General features: G+C 41.4%; 1 protein-coding gene across 1 annotated transcript in view; it reads right to left on the bottom strand.

Annotated features, from left to right (window-relative positions):
- The window catches only part of LOC308159654 (uncharacterized protein), a gene marked incomplete at both ends in the record, with an annotated part of 43,480 nt that extends 27,763 nt beyond the window's left edge, over positions 1-15,717 (bottom strand). Inside the window, 3 exons of the mRNA XM_080533470.1 lie at positions 2,449-2,739; positions 7,463-7,780; positions 15,567-15,717. Of these exons, the coding sequence (XP_080389596.1) occupies positions 2,449-2,739; positions 7,463-7,780; positions 15,567-15,717 (760 nt within the window). The remainder of the gene's footprint in view (positions 1-2,448; positions 2,740-7,462; positions 7,781-15,566) is intronic.
- Between the last annotated feature and the right edge of the window lie 1,135 nt (positions 15,718-16,852).

The raw sequence follows: 16,852 nt of genomic DNA, 5'->3' as shown, positions 1-16,852 counted from the left end.
GTGTGTGTAAGAGAGAGAGAGAGAGAGAGAGAGAGAGAGAGAGAGAGAGAGAGAGAGAGAGAGAGAGAGAGAGAGAGAGGGAGAGAGAGAGGGGGAGGGAGAGAGAGAGGGGGGTAGAGAGAGAGAGAGGGAGGGTTTGTGCTATGGCTCCCTATGCAGACTGGCAAGTGTGTGTGTGTGTGTGTGTGTGTGTGTGTGTGTGTGAGTGAAAATAGCAAAGAGGGAGGGTTTGTGATGGTCTTCTCCTGTGTGGCTGTGTGACAGAGAGAGAGAGAAAGTGTATTGTGAGTTTACTATGCAGGCTGGGAACTGTGTGTGTTTGTGTGCGTGTTTGCGTGTACGTTTGCGATGTTTAAACTAGACTGGTAGATCTTGGCAGACTGGCTACTTGAAAAGTAGATCTTGGTTCAAAAAAGTGTGGGCACCCCTGCTCTAAACCAACATATGGAATTGGTAAATATAAACCTGTTATTAGAGATGCTCCGATCAGGGTTTTTGGTGCCGATCACCGATCACCGATCCTGCCGATCCGATATCACCGATCACCGATCACAGCGTCGAAAATGGCAATTGAAGCATTCTATTTATTGTGTAGCATTATTTATGTTTTTAATTATTCTTAACACCATTGACATTGTATATTAAGTATTCAAATGAAATTAGGAGATGAGAAAGTATCATGAATTGACGACCATCTGTTTTATTGAATTCACAACCACCTGTAGCTTACTTCAGGAAAAACAAATAAAATGTGAAAATAAAAATCATAATAAATAAAATGTACACTGTCACATCAAATGTGCAACATTCCACTCGAATGAGAGGAACTAGGGGCTCTTAGAGAACTTGCTTATACTGTAGCTTTCCTGAGGAACAATAAACATACCCAAACTAAACTGCAACATAAACAGGCTATAGCCAAATATAAAATACTGTTTCAAGTCAGTCAGTTTCAAGTCATATTTAGGAGGAGATAAGACAGCAAGTCAGCAATAATCAATAAAACAAAAAAACAAAACATTGCACCTAAGGAGATTTCAGACTCAAACCTTACTTCTGATTAAGCAGCATCACTGGCAGATTAGCCTTGAGAAATACAAGCATCTCAGCGTTTTTGGCACTCAGCCTGTTCCTCTTATCATCTAAAATATGTCCTGCTATGCTGAAAAGTCGCTCGCTATCTACACTTGTGCAAGGTGCACAGAGGAAGACCTAAAACTCACGCGCTAATAGTTGTTGCTATGGGCCAAGTGACTTCCTGCTCGCGGGGTCACATGACGTCGCTGAACACTACCTACACTACGCTCGTGAAGTCGCGCTGGAACTCTGACCAGCACTCGTGGAACGCCTCTCGTCCAATCAAAGCACTCGGTCCCTTTATGACGTCGAGCCCAGTGTGCGCTTCGGCGCTCTCTGAGCGAATCGACGAACCACTACCTACACTACGCTCGTGAAGTCGCGCTGGAACTCTGACCAGCACTCGTGGAACGCCTCTCGTCCAATCAAAGCACTCGGTCCCTTTATGACGTCGAGCCCAGTGTGCGCTTCGGCGCTCTCTGAGCGAATCGACGAACGCAGCAAATGCCGTATGATATTCGTGGTATTGAAAGACCTTGCGTGCGTCCCTCCGCGAGGTATTTCTTTTGAGCAGACATTACAAACGGCATATTTGTTGTCTCTTTCCGACACTGTGTAATATTTCCAGACTGGCGACGCCATTTTGTAAACTGATCGGTCGTGTTTGATCGGCCGTTTTGAGAACTCCGATCAAAACCGATCAAGGCCATATCGGCCGATACCGATCGGCGCCGATCAGATCGGAGCATCACTACCTGTTATGTCAATTAAAAAAGACTGGTTCTGATTAAATAAAGATTTCATGATGATTTTTTTTTTTTTGATAATTACACAAGGGGTTCACATACTTTCAAGCAACACTGTATATACATTTCGGACTTCAACTGTAGTATACATTATTATTAGGCTACGTATTATATATATTACGTGTGGGACACCCTCTGTTATGTCCAAAAAAACTAAAATATAAACCCAACACTTGTTTTTGCTCCAAATTTTCACGAGATGAAAGACCAAATACTTTTTCTATGTACACAACAGGCCCATTTCTCTCAAATTGTGTTGACAAATGTGTTTAAATCTGTGTTAGTGAGCACTTCTCCTTTGCAGAGTTAGTCCATCCACCAGACAGGTGTGGCATTTCCAGTTTCTGATTAGACAGCATGATTATTGCACAGGTGTGCCTTAGCTTGGTCACAATAAAAGGCCACACTGCGTTCTCTCTGTTAAATAATATTCAATACAGCTACATGAAGTCTGATTCAGAATGGTAATAATAAATAAGGACCCATCCCTAATACACAATTAACACCATAGAGCAATAATGTACAATAAATACAATTATAATATTAACCAAGTACATGAACTTACCATCCAACACACTATCTGTCTCCGGTAAATCATCTCCTCCCTCCAGTTCTTCTTTCACCATCACATCTTTCTCCTCCACTTCCTCTTCTTCTTTCATTATCACATCTTTTTCCTCCTCTTCCTCTCTTCCTTCCACCATAATTTCTTCTTCTTCCTCTTTCACTACAATATTATGTTCCTGTGTTTCACTGCAGTCCTCCAACTTCACTGCCACCATCTCTGGACCCTGCTGTGAACCCAGGGACTCTGTGGACTTGGCTTCAGATATGGTAGCTGGGCTGTGAGATGGATCTGTGTAATGTAAACAAAGGAAGAGCCACACATAGTGGAGAGTTAATTACACAAACATTCAGATTACCAAACACCTAACAAGGAATATGCACTACTATGATTATTATAGTAAAGCGTCTTTCATATTGGCTGGGCTGTGGCCCGATTCTCGACCCCCCTGGTCTAAGATTTTTTTTTCGCATTAAGGTTTCCAGATTAATCGCGAGCGTTCGCGTGTTAACATTGACAGCCCTATATATAACACATTTTTGGTTTTTCCAGCATTAAGTACCAATTTTTAAAAGCTTTTTATAGGACAATGAATGCAGACTGTATGTGTTTTGAATAACCAGTAGCCAAGGTCATTTTCAGTTTTTTACATATTCTGAAACGACAGATTGTAAGCTTTCAAATGTCATACATTGAAATCGGAAAAAAGGTGAAGACAATATGCGTATTTAAATGTTGACTCCAACGGAGAATGGGAGAACCTCGCTCTGAATCAACACGTGCAAAACAGCTGCTAACAGCTAGCAGCTAAGAAGGTACATCGCTACAAACATCTAACTGCATGTTGATAACATCACAACATGCTGATAGAACATCAACATGCTAAAAACACATAACTACACATAATTAGATGATCACACAGTCCTTGCTTTTGAACACGTCTTAAAACTAAAGTTTGTTTACAAGCCATGCAGATGACACAGTGAATCCAATTCACAAATGATAAGTATTTAGTGATCCTAAAACTGTTATTTGTTATATTGAGTGGGTACTTCAAAACTTCAAGTTGCGTATCATGAAAAAAAAAGAAAAACAGATTTTCTTGACAAAAGAACGTTCACTTTAATTTTCGAGGCTTTGTCATTTGCAGGTTGTTGCTACGCACACCAATCGCCGTCACATATACAACAATGGCATGTACAGTTGAAGTTGGAAGTTCACATACACTTAGGTTGAAGTCATTAAAACTCATTTCTTAAACACTCCACAGATTTTAATAAAAACTATTTTAACCACAGATTTCATGTTAACAAAATATAGTTTTGGCAAGTAGGTTAGGACATATTCTTTGTGCATGACACATGTAACGTTTCCGAACAATAATTTACAAACAGATTATAAATAAGTGTACATACACTAAGTTGACTGTGCTTTTAAACAGCTTGTAAAAAAAAAACAAAAACGGCTTTAGAAGCTTCTGATCAATAGACAAAAAAAGAACCTGACCAAGAATCGATCCTTTGTTATGTGCGAAAAACCTGATTTAACCCCATCAGTTACGACACACTGCGTTCTGTCTGTTAAATAATATTCAATACAGCTACATGAACCTGATCCAGATAACCTCTGAACAAGTAGGTGATGGTAATAATAAATAAGGACCCATCCCTAATACACAATTAACACCATAGGGCAGGGGTCGGCAATTAGGTTTGGCCTCGGGCCAATTTTTTTTTGAGCCACTAGATGGCGGGCCAGAACAAAATCAAAGGCTAATTTAAGTAATTGATTGTTAAAAAATGTGACACGTTCTAATGCTTTGACTTTTCTTTCGAAAAATGTACACATCGCTAGTCAACTAACACAGCTTGTTTTGTGAACCTGCTAACAATGTAAAGTAGTGTTCTAGTTAACTAGGTAGCAGTCCAATCCATTACGTTGCAGTATTAGGCTTGACTAGCAAGTTTATGTTGTGATTCTCAACAACGTTGAAACGTAGTTTCACCCTTTTCCATAGTTTTGAATAATAAATATGTGGACTGACGATGTATCGCAGCCTAACTTATTCTAATAATTATTTAACATCGTTTTATTCTGAATTATTCCCCCCTCCTCCCAGACAAGGTCACATTATTTATTATTGGATTGGTTGTTTGCGTGCCGGGTGAAGTTAGCTAAACAGTTAACCTGCTAGCAAGAGAAACATCATGTTACTCTCCAAAGGTCTAAAGAGGAAAGTTGACGGTGGAAACAGGGCATTTAAAGAGGAATGGACAGCGAACTATACGTTCATCCCAGGGTTTCCGTTAACCGGTAATTCCCGGACTTTGTCCGGTAAAAGTTGTTGAAGTCCGACAAATTGAAAACTCGTCGGACATAAATGTCCGGTGAAAATAATTCCCTCTAAGCACAATTTGAATACAATTCGCTAAAGTTCACATTCTGATTCCTTCTATTTTAAAAAAGACGAATATATAGGCTATGTATTTATTTTATTATGATATGATTTGACACCGGCATGATGATGACTCCTAATGTGTAGGCTGCCTATGCGAAACAGCGGTTGTTTCCGGTGTGCGCTATAACTCGTGCACAATCGAGTCGAGGCAGAGAGGAGGATAGTGATGTTTCTCTCTGTGATAGTGTGATTATGCAAGCCTTTTCTGAAAGGGATGAGAACCCGATTGTTTCAGCTTCTCCCAGGGAGAAAGTGGTAGAGTTACCATCCTCCCCGAGTCCTACCATACCATCCGCTGACAGCCTATCTCTGCCTGTAACCGGCGAGCGATTGCGTGTCGCTCAAGTAGCTGATCAGTCATTAAACAAATGTTTTTTACATGCAGCTAGTGAGGAATCTGAAATAGGGGGCAACGTAGTTTATTTCCTTAACGATGGGATATTAATGCGTAAATGGTCTCCTCCTAATGCAAATGGTTGTGAGTGGAATACTGTAAAACAAGTGGTTGTGCCTGTGGGTTATAGACAACAGGTGTTATCTGTAGCACATGAGAGCCAGTGGTCAGGACATTTAGGTATAACTAAAACTTATCAGCTGATATTGAAACATTTCTTTTGGCCCGGACTGAAGGCGGATGTTGCCAAGCACTGCCGCTGTTGCCATACTTGTCAGATGGCGGGTAAGCCTAATCAATCCATTCCACCCGCACCATTGCATCCCATTCCTGCTATAGGGGAGCCATTTGAACGTGTAATAATTGATTGTGTTGGACCTTTGCCTAGGACTAAAAGTGGAAGTCAGTATTTGCTTACTATTATGTGCGCTGCTACTCGTTTTCCCGAAGCTGTTCCGTTGCGTAACATATCAGCCAGCTCAGTGGTGAAAGCTTTAACAACGTTTTTTTCCACATTCGGTCTTCCTCTTGTTATACAATCTGACCAGGGCACTAACTTTCAGTCTAAGCTTTTCAAACAAGCCCTAAGAACGTTAGGGGTACGATGTCACGCCAGAAGCCTACATGCTTGCACTGTTCAATAAAATGTTATACATCTAGACATTGTGGTATTTCTTTATATACGTATCCCAGCCTGCCTATTGTTTCTCAATAAACAGTTATGTTCTCCTCATTGACATACTCCCGAGTCCGATTAAGTATGATTTGACAGGCAGCTAAACGAAATGCCTTCCCAACCAGCGAGACCTGGTTATAGAAATGACGTTGTTTTATTGATTAAAAAAAGGGTAAAACTGGAAAGAGAAAATAGAAAACTCACATTAATCCCAAACAATTTAACAAACTTCAGTTAACGTAATGTGGAGTCTGTTCGTTGATCGATGCTGTCTGTTCAGTTCCCAGTGAGGCGCCCGTTCAGCGCTGGACATAATGGCATAGCGCGCATGCGAATCATGTTATATTATGATATATTATATAGCTCGCATCTAATCGTATCGGATGAGAAATAGACATTAAATGGCATATATAGGCCGCTACACAACAGTAATCACCGCGACAAACAGCTATATTAGATTTTTATTTTTATTTTTTTTATTTTTTTATTTTAATATGATGACCGGAATATATCACGTTTGTCCGGTAAATCGAAATCTTCCCGGACACGATGTCCGGCGGCAATTTTTTCTAACGGAAACCCTGGTTCATCCTACCTGGTTTCATCAATGCAGAGCCGTTGTGAGACTCACATCTTCCGTGCTCACGATGTTCCCTTTCTATACAAGTCGTCCTTTTCGTCAATGAATGTGATAAAGACGCACGAGAGGAATCGATTGATGCATAAAAAAATAAATAAACTGCCTGCGGATTAAAGTGACGTCAATATCACCAGATATCAAGCAAATAGTGACCGATGGGAGATGCCACTTTTCACATTAAGTGAGTACCAAGCCTGTCGTTATTGTATTTAATAACCTAATTGTATTTTGTATATTTTGAATGAATGGCTCATTGTACTTATTATCCCTAATAGCGCGTTTGCTCTGTCGTTTCAGGAGCATAGGCCTACCACCACTTTGCGCCGATTTTGTTGTCAATGTTTTTCAGAAAATTAAACAGAATTTGCTTTGTTACTGTTCATGTGTGTTGCAGTCACATACGTAAACATTACGTTTGAATGATTTAATGAGCTGATGTTATTTTTTTCAAACCACACACCGCATGTTGGCTATTTCAGCACCACGCCTTGTCCACCTACTTATGATTCACTATGAGGGGTTCAGCGTCAGTGCGCTTCGGTGCACCCCGCTGCCTGATTGTCTGTCCCTGTGTCATTCACTCTCAACATGGATACAAGTACAATACGCATTATTCAGGTGGAGGTAGATTCTCTATTCGGACATTATAGGCGCGGTGTTGGACTGTCGGTCCGATATTGTAAAAAAATAAAAATAAAAAAATAAAAAAGGGGGATTCTCAAAATAATCTGCTGGGCCAAATATTATTGGTGACGGGCCAGCAATGGCCCACGGGCCGCCTATTGCCGACCCCTGCCATAGGGCAATAATGTACAATAAATACAATTATAATATTCATGAACTTACCATCCAACTCACTATCTGTCTTCGGTAAAACCTCTCCTCCCTCCTCTTCTTTCACCATCACATCTTTCTCTTCCACTTCCTCTTCTTCCATTTCTTCTTTCACCACCACCACCACCATTGTTTTTTCATCCACTTCCTCTCTTCCTTCCTCCTCTTCTTTCACCATAATTTCTTCTTCTTCCTCTTTCACTACCACATTATGTTCCAGTGTTTGACTGCAGTCCTCCAACTTCACTGCCACCATGTCTGGACCCTGCTGTGAACCCAGGGACTCTGTGGACTTGGCTTCAGACATGGTAGCTGGGCTGTGAGGTGGATCTGTGTAATGTAAACAAAGGAAGAGCCACACATAGTGGAGAGTTAATTTCACAACCATTCAGATTAACAAACACCTAACAACAGATAGGATAGATGCACTACTATGAATTGTTATTGTAAAGCGTCTTTCACATTGGCTGGTCTGCATCCTGATTCTCTACCCCTCTGGCTGAATGGTGCACTCTACACTCCCCCTCATGGACTTAAATGGAATAGACTGGTCTAAGCAACATGGTGGAGTCTCATGCTTGCACCAATCCAATGCTTTTGAATGCACAGGGGGTTCATGAACAAGTGCACCATTCTGACAGCGGGTAGATAATCAGACCCAATATGTGAGACTGAGCAGGTGAAGGCGGTGTTTATTCAGTAGCAGTCGCGCTACCCGGTCACGGCTTTTCACTGTGATGCCACCCTGCTGGTGGAACGAGCTGACCACTTCTGTCAGGACTGCAGAGTCACTCCCTATCTTCCACCGTAGACTGAAGACTCTGAATCTCTTCTGGCTACACCTTAACTGAGATCTCTACATCCCCTCTACCTCCCTGTACAGTTTCTCTATTGTAAATAATAATAAAATAAATAAATAAATAAATCCTTCTTCTAGCATTCTAACTTAGATTACATAGATTAGGCTACTTTTTCTTGCTATGACTGATGGATAGATGATTCACTAACTACAAACATTTAAATGTAAATGCTTCATATGCATTGCACTTGGACCCCCCGACTGCATGCCCTGGCTGGGTAGGTGGCACACAGGTGGCATTAGTTTATGGGTCGTCTGTATAAAAGGGTATGAGGCTCCGGGCCTACGGTGTAGATGTTACGCAGAAGTATAAATTGGGCTGAACGGACCTAACCACTGTACGTATGTGGGGTCCAGGGGTCTCGGGCTAGTGACCGCCTGATGTATAAACATAAAAGCTACATTTGATAAGTAAGTAAGCTAGCTAAGTAAGTAAGCCAGCTAGCTATGATTGGAAACAACGTAGCATCCAGTTATGGAATTATATGCATCACTACTTTGGCTGATGTGATGTGGGTTAACTAGCCAACTCCGCAACATTAGCAGTTATAATTATGTGTGAAATTAGCATGCTAGCAGGTGTTTTAATATAAAATGGCTATGCCAACATGAAGCTATAGCTGACTAGTGAGCCTGCATCAACCTTTCTACTGTTCAAGTGCAATACCTTATAGACCAGGGGTCACCAACTATATTTGTCCAAGTGCCAGAATTTTTCAAAGCATACACTGTGGGGGCCGGACTTTAATATATATATATATATATATATATATATATATAATTATTTTATTTAGGCATACTATTGTATATAGTACTATTAGCATATTACTGTTTAATATTTTCATTTTCTTACTAAATTAATGTTATTAATGATTATTAGCCTATTATCAGTGTGAACAGACTCCTGACACCTATTATCCAACCAGCCACCAGGGGGCAATCGAGATATTTTGGCTTCACTTCATACCTAATTTTCAATGATTGTTCTGACTCTAGTGTTCCACCTGCAGTTATTATTCATTGCCTTTGGTAATTGGAGCTTCATTCTGCTATCTGTTAGCTATCTCATTCTGTTAACTATCTGTCTAACCAACGGCTCCGAACACAATTGTGAGGACAGACAAAATGTCACTCTCAAAGAAGCTGAAACGTAAAATTGACGTGGAAAACCGCAGCTTTAATGAGGAATGGACTGAAAGGTACGCATTCATCTTGCCCACTTTTTATAACGCAAAACCTGTATGCCTCATCTGCAATGAAACGGTAGCTGTAGAAAAAGAATACAATATTCGCCGTCACAATTACACAAGGCATGCAGCCTTTAGAGAGTCATACCCTGAAAAGTCAGAGGCCCGTCACAGAAAGATTGCGAGCTTAAAAGCTGCATATGGACATGCTAGTGGAATTATTAGCAGAACGTCAACTGAACAAGAGAGGGCAACTAGTGCATCTCTTCGGTCTGTCTGGGTTCTCTCCAAGCATAACAAGCCATTTACTGATGCTGAGGTTTTTAAGGAGTGCATGGTCACTGTTTTGGAGGAACTTGCCACCGACAAATCGATGGACAGGATAATCGCCTCTGTTAAGCAAATACCTCTGTCTTCCACAACTACCGCCCGCCGTGTCCACGTCTTGGCAGAGGACGTCGAACGATGTGTACTTGATGGGGTCAAGGAAGCGCAACACATATCCCTGGCTATTGACGAGTCCACTGACAACACTGACATTTCCCAGTTGTGCGTCTTTGTCAGATATTTTGATGGGAAAGATTTCAAAGAAGAACTTTTGGCTTTGATTCCGCTGGAAGGTAATACCACTGGTGAGATAGTTTTTGGAAAATTGGAGGAGCTATTTAATAAGCATGGCTTGTCATTCGAAAAAGTCAACCTAATCGTCACAGATGGTGCTCCTGCCATGGTCGGCAGAAACAGGGGTCTGGTTAGCAGAATTAAGAATGTCGCTCCCAAAATTAATGCACTTCACTGTCTCATTCACCAAAGCGTGCTGTGTGCCAAACTAAGTGGGGATCTGAAAGAGGTTATGGACAAAACAATGAAAATAATTAACTTCATCAGAGCAACTTCCAGTACGCAGCATCGCCTGTTCCGCAAGTTTGTGCTGGAATCTGAAGCCATTCACGAGGACCTCCTACTCCACAGTGACGTGCGCTGGCTGAGTAAGGGCAAAGCCTTGGAACGCTTCATTGAACTCAGGTATAGTAAACTACCAGACTGTGAACTTTATGCTGTTTAGATGTGAACCTAGGAACTGAAATGAGGAATTAATTATAACTGATAAGCCAAGGACAAGCGAGAACAAGAATCCCGTAGCCTACTACTGGTTCTATATGGTGAAATAAACGTTCTATTCTATTCTATTCTATTCTATTCAGGGATCAGGTTGTGGACTTTCTGAAGCAGAGCAAATCACAAGGGGCAGCTGGCCACCTGCACATCATTCAAGACAAAGAATACATGGGCAACGTTGCATTTTTAGCAGACATATTTTCACATTTAAATCTGCAACTACAGGGGAAAGGAAAATCCGTGCTGGATATGGTGGAAAGGCTTGATGCCTTTGGGAACAAACTGCATCTATTCCGCGCGGATTTGTTATCAGGGAAGTTGTTGCACTTCAAAACACTGAAGACAGTGGGTGTGAGCGACGTCACAGAGAGTATGAAGGACTTCATCACACAGCTGCGGGAGAATTTCTCTCACAGATTTGATGACTTTGGCATTTCCAGGGATTAGGGATATCATCAAGTTTGTGCGTGACCCATTCACGATCAGCCCAGGCGGAGAATTCTCCGCTAATGCGAAAGAGGTGATGCTGCTGGACGAAGCCGCAATTCAAAGTGAACTAGTTGACATCCAGGCCTCCAGCGAAATGAAAGCTGCTCTCCGTAGTGCTGAAAGCGTGAGCACTTTTTGGGTGGCTTGTCCCCAAGACTATGGCACACTGAAGACGTTGGCTATGTATGTGCTCACCATGTTCGGGTCAACTTATACGTGCGAATCTGCGTTCTCAAAGATGAACGCTATCAAGACGCATGAGAGGAACAGCCTGTCAAACGAGTCTTTGGAGGACTGCTTGCGCATAAGCCTAACAACTGTCCAGCCTGATTTTAAGAAGTTGGCGTCAGAGGGGAGATGTCAGTTCTCTCATTAACAAAATGTGAGTATTGCAGACATAGGATTTTATTTTTGCTATGTTAAATGGCATGGTTTATTCATTGTTAAAGTGTAATTTAATGACCTGGTTATTACCGTTTTATTTGATATAGGCTACAGATGCCAGGCGATACCAGGATGCCGCGGTGAACTTTTGACTGACCGACTTGAAAACAACATTTCTGGCAATGAAGGCCTATCATTTGCCATGCTATTTTTTTTATTTAAGTGATGTTCATCTTTTTCATTTTCTGACTGAGAAGTTAGTTATTTAAGTCACTGTTAATGTTACGAAATGTTAAACAAGAGCAACAAAGAGTGAAAAATAAAATAAAACGAAATGTTAAATAGGCCTATGAGTAGGCTATGTGAAAAAATAAAATACAACGAAATGTTAAATGAGAGCTATGAATTTGTCCTCATTCTTGCATGAGAATAGCGCTACGTCTGCCGCATTCCATTTAAAAAAAGAGGGGAATTAGTTTCAGCTTCGCTACTGCTATTCAGTGCCCAACCAGAAGCAAGGCTGCAGCTTTGTGAATGAGGTAGGTCTGACTCCTCCTGCATTGTAAGAACTATATGAATCTATGATATATGTTTTATATATGTTTTTTTAATATATATGTTTTTCTATTTTTCTAATAAAAAATAAATAAAATTAAAAAAACGTTAAAAAAAAACGTAAAAACATGAATATTCAGCGGGCCCGATGGAAAGCTTTGATGGGCCGCATCTGGCCCGCGGGCCGCCTGTTGGTGACCCATGTTATATAGACCATAGTTTCTCAACGGGGGCGTTCAGACAACATCGGGGGGCGCTGGAACCAATATTTTTAAAAGGGGGGCGTTGAGGTGTTCTTGGGGGGCGGTCACGCATAAAGTATTTTTCTCATGAAAAACAGCTGTCAGCAGTGTTATTCCGGGTACGTTCGTAAATGCACGAACGGTCAGTTCGCTCGGACAAACCGTCTTTTCAAAGGTAGTATGGGTAGATCGCATGGCATTGAACAAAACCCAAAAGGAGAAAAAAAAAAAAAAAAACGCCTATCATCCATCCTCACTATGGCTTTTGCCACTTGATTGACATACAGGTAAGCCAGTCTGCGATCTGATCTTTTCACCTAACACACGGTTCACCACACATGCGCAGTCAACAGCGCCAACTACAAAATACTAAATACCGGCGAGACTAATTAACTAGTTAGCCTTCCAATTTCTACTATTTACTATATAATACTAAAGAAAGGGTATACAAATGAGTGGGAAAGCTGGACCAAGTAAGAAACCAATAACGTACAACTTCCATCCAGAATGGGAGGAGGACTTTTTTACACGATGTGATATTGGAAGTGCGTCTGTCTGATCTGCAAATGTACGACTATGAAGGCTGTTTCGAAGAAGGGAAATGTGGCAAAAGAGCGAAAACGTACGGCTGTAACGATAGCTTCTTATCGCGTCAGTCACTGTTAAACACAAGAAGAAAACAAAGACGGCGAAATTGTGAAAAAAGCGTTCTTGTTAAACACAAGAAGAAAACAAAGACGGCGAAATTGTGAAAAAAGCATTTCTCGAGGCTGCAGATTGCCTTTTCGATGACAGATCCACAGTGGCTGATGACACCTTGCAGCCTGCCTACACCTTGCAACCAGCTCCTACAGCCCTGACTACTAGAAACTAGCTGCCTCCTCCCAGTGCCAGGTCTCCCACTAAGGTAGAGAAATGCATTTATTTCCTCCTTTCAAACTAGGGAACTACCTGTTTTGTATATGGTTTACTTTTCTGTTTGTTGGATCAGTAGTTGGCTATGGTACTGCAGACTGGCTGTCAGTGTGTGAGTGAGAGAAAGTGACTGTGTGTGTGTGTGTGTGTGTGTAAGAGAGAGAGAGAGAGAGAGAGAGAGAGAGAGAGAGAGAGAGAGAGAGAGAGAGAGAGAGAGAGAGAGAGAGAGAGAGAGGGGGGGAGAGAGAGAGAGGGAGGGTTTGTGCTATGGCTCCCTATGCACACTGGCAAATGTGTGTGTGTGTGTGTGTGTGTGTGTGTGTGTGTGTGTGTGTGTGTCTGTGTCTGTGTGTCTGTGTCTGTGTGTGTGTGTGTGAGAATAGCAAAGAGGGAGGGTTTGTGATGGTCTTCTCCTGTGTGGCTGTGTGACAGAGAGAGAGAAAGTGTATTGTACTATGCAGGCTGGGAACTGTGTGTGTGTGTGTGTGTGTGTGTGTGTATGTGTGTGTGTGTGTGTGTTTGTAGTACGTGCGTGTACGTTTGCAATGTTTAAACTAGACTGGTAGATCTTGGCAGACTGGCTACTTGAAAAGTAGATCTTGGTTCAAAAAAGTGTGGGCACCCCTGCTCTAGGATAACCAGTCTAAAACCGCTAATTCCACACAAACGAGCCCATCTGGCAACCCTGCTCGATAGTTGTCAGGAGTCGGGAGTTGCCCACACACAAGAGGACTTTTGATCGTAAACATTGAACACGTTTAATATTTACGATTGTCGGCCCCGACCACTTTCCGAGCAGATTGTCGGGAGAAATTGAATCTTAAAACATTTCACACCACAGGATAATCTTGTAGGATAATCTTTAGAGCCATCCGATAATCGGGCATTTGCTGTCCTTGGTCGGAAGGGGGGAAATCAGCCAGATTATCTTTATGTGTGTACCAGGCTTTACAGAGAAAATCCCCAATCATAGTTTTTCTTTGTCACTTCACTTGCTTCACTCATACCGAACCGTGGGCCAACTGAAATTAATATTCTTACTTCCCCTTTACATTGTGTGAGTCTCCATTTTTATTACGGCCAAGAGCCGGTTATGATAATTTTGATATGTTATGATTATGATCATTTGTTGTCGTCATAGGAACATTTTCTTTTTTCATTGGCAATTTTCATTGTGCTATTGAAATTCTTGGTGTGCTACCAAATTTTTCAACATGGTAGCACAGTGCTACCTGGGGAAAAGGTAAGCGTCAAGCCCTGCTTAGCTAGCCAAAGCTTTTGTTACGGTACGTTTACAGGGTTTTTCCTGGCTCAAAATGAGGCGGAGGTGGTACCACAGGCGTTTGACATCGGGGGGACCCATGAAGCGGGGCTGTCTGGGGGTCCTCACACGAGCGTCAAACACTTAATTTCTTGCATTCTGGTGAATTGATATGCACCAATTTGTGCCTTTTCTGCATCAATTTATGGTGGAAATGTCATTATTTATGTAAAGGAAAACACAATATTCAGGCACCAGATGACCATTCAAAATATATTGCAATATAAGGCACTCAGGCATTCTGTACTTCCAAAGTCGAGAGCTAAAGCAAATAATATTAATAATTTAATTTGACAGCATATATGCTACTGAAAACAGCTGGTTGACTGTCCGCTGTGAAAAAGCTTGTCCGTAACGTCCGTAACACTTTACGGAGCTCCTGTAAACAGCTGGTGGGGAACAGCGCTGGACCGGAAGCTAACCAGCCGTATTAGTAGAAGTGAAGTGATTGTGCATGTAGTCTGATTATCATTATTCATGATCGCAGAGAATTCAGCTACATTTTCAATTATTAGTTCTATTCTGTCATGAGCATCAGAGAATGACTGACAGGCCGGTAGAATATGAGAATGGGATCATTTGAATAATATATTCTAATATATTAGCCTATAAGCGTGTGTGTTTCATGCAATACCATTATTGCATGAAATGGTCAACATTTTAATGTTGTCAGCTACGAAGCGGATGTGTTTACTAGAACATGGAAATGCAAACGCTAATCACATTATTGCATTACAATTGTCATATTGAATCAAGTAATGCAGGAAAAAGTGGAAAATGCTATTGTGGGATTGCATAGTAATTTTCAGTTCAGAATGAACTTTTTTCAGAATGAACTTGCATACCAGCTGCATGAAAATGAAAATGAAAATCATATGATTGCATTTGATTTTGAATATTGACCGAAAGAATGCATGCAAAAGTGGAACATGCAATTGCAATCTCAAATTGCATTAACATTTGAATTAAGTCCACTATGCTTCCATACACTGGTAGCACTGATTTTACAACAGTGCAATTACACTCACCAATAACAAAGACTTACCATCCATCTCACTGTCTTTCATCTCCACTCTTCCTCTGTCCTCTTCTTTTACCATCACTCCCTCCTCTCTCATTTGGTCTCCTCCATCCTCTTCTTTTACCATGACACCATACTCCTCTACGTCTTCTTCCTCCAGCTTCACTGCCACCATCTCTGGACCCCACTGTGGGCTTTTCAGGGCTGGAGAACCACAGCCAGATCCGGGGGACTCGGTGCATTCTGGTTCATACATGGTTACCATGGTTACATGAGCTGAAGAAGACCTGCGGCTAGAAACACTGGAGGCACAAACAACGCAGGGTTAATTATCGACACGGAAGGACACATCACTACTGTTAACTAATAAATGACACATCACTACTGTTAACTAATAAATGACACATCACTACTGTTAACTAATAAATGACACATCACTACTGTTAACTAATAAATGACACATCACCATGGGGTTTGGACCATTGTTTTTCTCATGAAATTATCTGTGAGATGGATGTATTTTAATCTAAAGTGCAAAATTATATGTGTGAACACCAGTGATGTGAATAACGGCGTTAAAATAAACGGCGTTACTAACGGCGTCATTTTTTTCAGTAACGGGTAATGTAATTGATTACTTTTTCCATCGTTATAACGCCGTTACCGTTACCGGTAATTCAATGCGGCGCGTTACTACTGAAGCTTCTCATTGTCATCCGACCTCAGTCACAGCTGCAAAGGTGTTTTTGTTTGTTTGTTTGTTGGGGAGGGGAGGGGAGGGGCGAGACAACCGCTTAAGTGATCATGATTGGCTATGGTAGAGTTAAGTGATCATGATTGGCTATGGTAGAGTTAAGTCAGGGGTCGGCAACCTTAAATGTTGAAAGAGCCATATTGGACCAAAAAACTAAAAAACGAATCTGTCTGGAGCCGCAAAAAATGTAAAGCCTTATATAAGCCTTATAATGAAGGCAACACATGCTGTAAGTGTCTATATATTAGCCTACTATCAAAATAGTAGGCTACAAATACACAAGCCTTAGCACATATGCATACAACCGAATGCAAACGTATTGTGCTTTACAAAAGTGAAACACTAGGATAGCGTAAAGGGGGTCTGGGGGGTTCCCCCCCAAACATTTTTTTAACAGAGTAGATGCAATTTCGTGTATTCGGGTGCCTTTTAACAAGTGGGTTGATACTTTTATCTGGCTATACTAGCCTGAGAAAAAATATGGATACGTTTGTAATTTCATCCGGAGGAAGTGAGCAAACCAAGAGATCGTCAGCCAAAAAATAGACAAATCTAC

Source organism: Nansenia antarctica (assembly GCF_963989245.1).
Source record: "Nansenia antarctica genome assembly, chromosome: 6".
Classification (NCBI taxonomy): Eukaryota; Metazoa; Chordata; class Actinopteri; order Argentiniformes; family Microstomatidae; genus Nansenia; species Nansenia antarctica.
The sequence above is the reverse complement of the archived record's forward strand: the minus strand, read 5'-3'. Positions and strand labels throughout refer to the sequence as shown.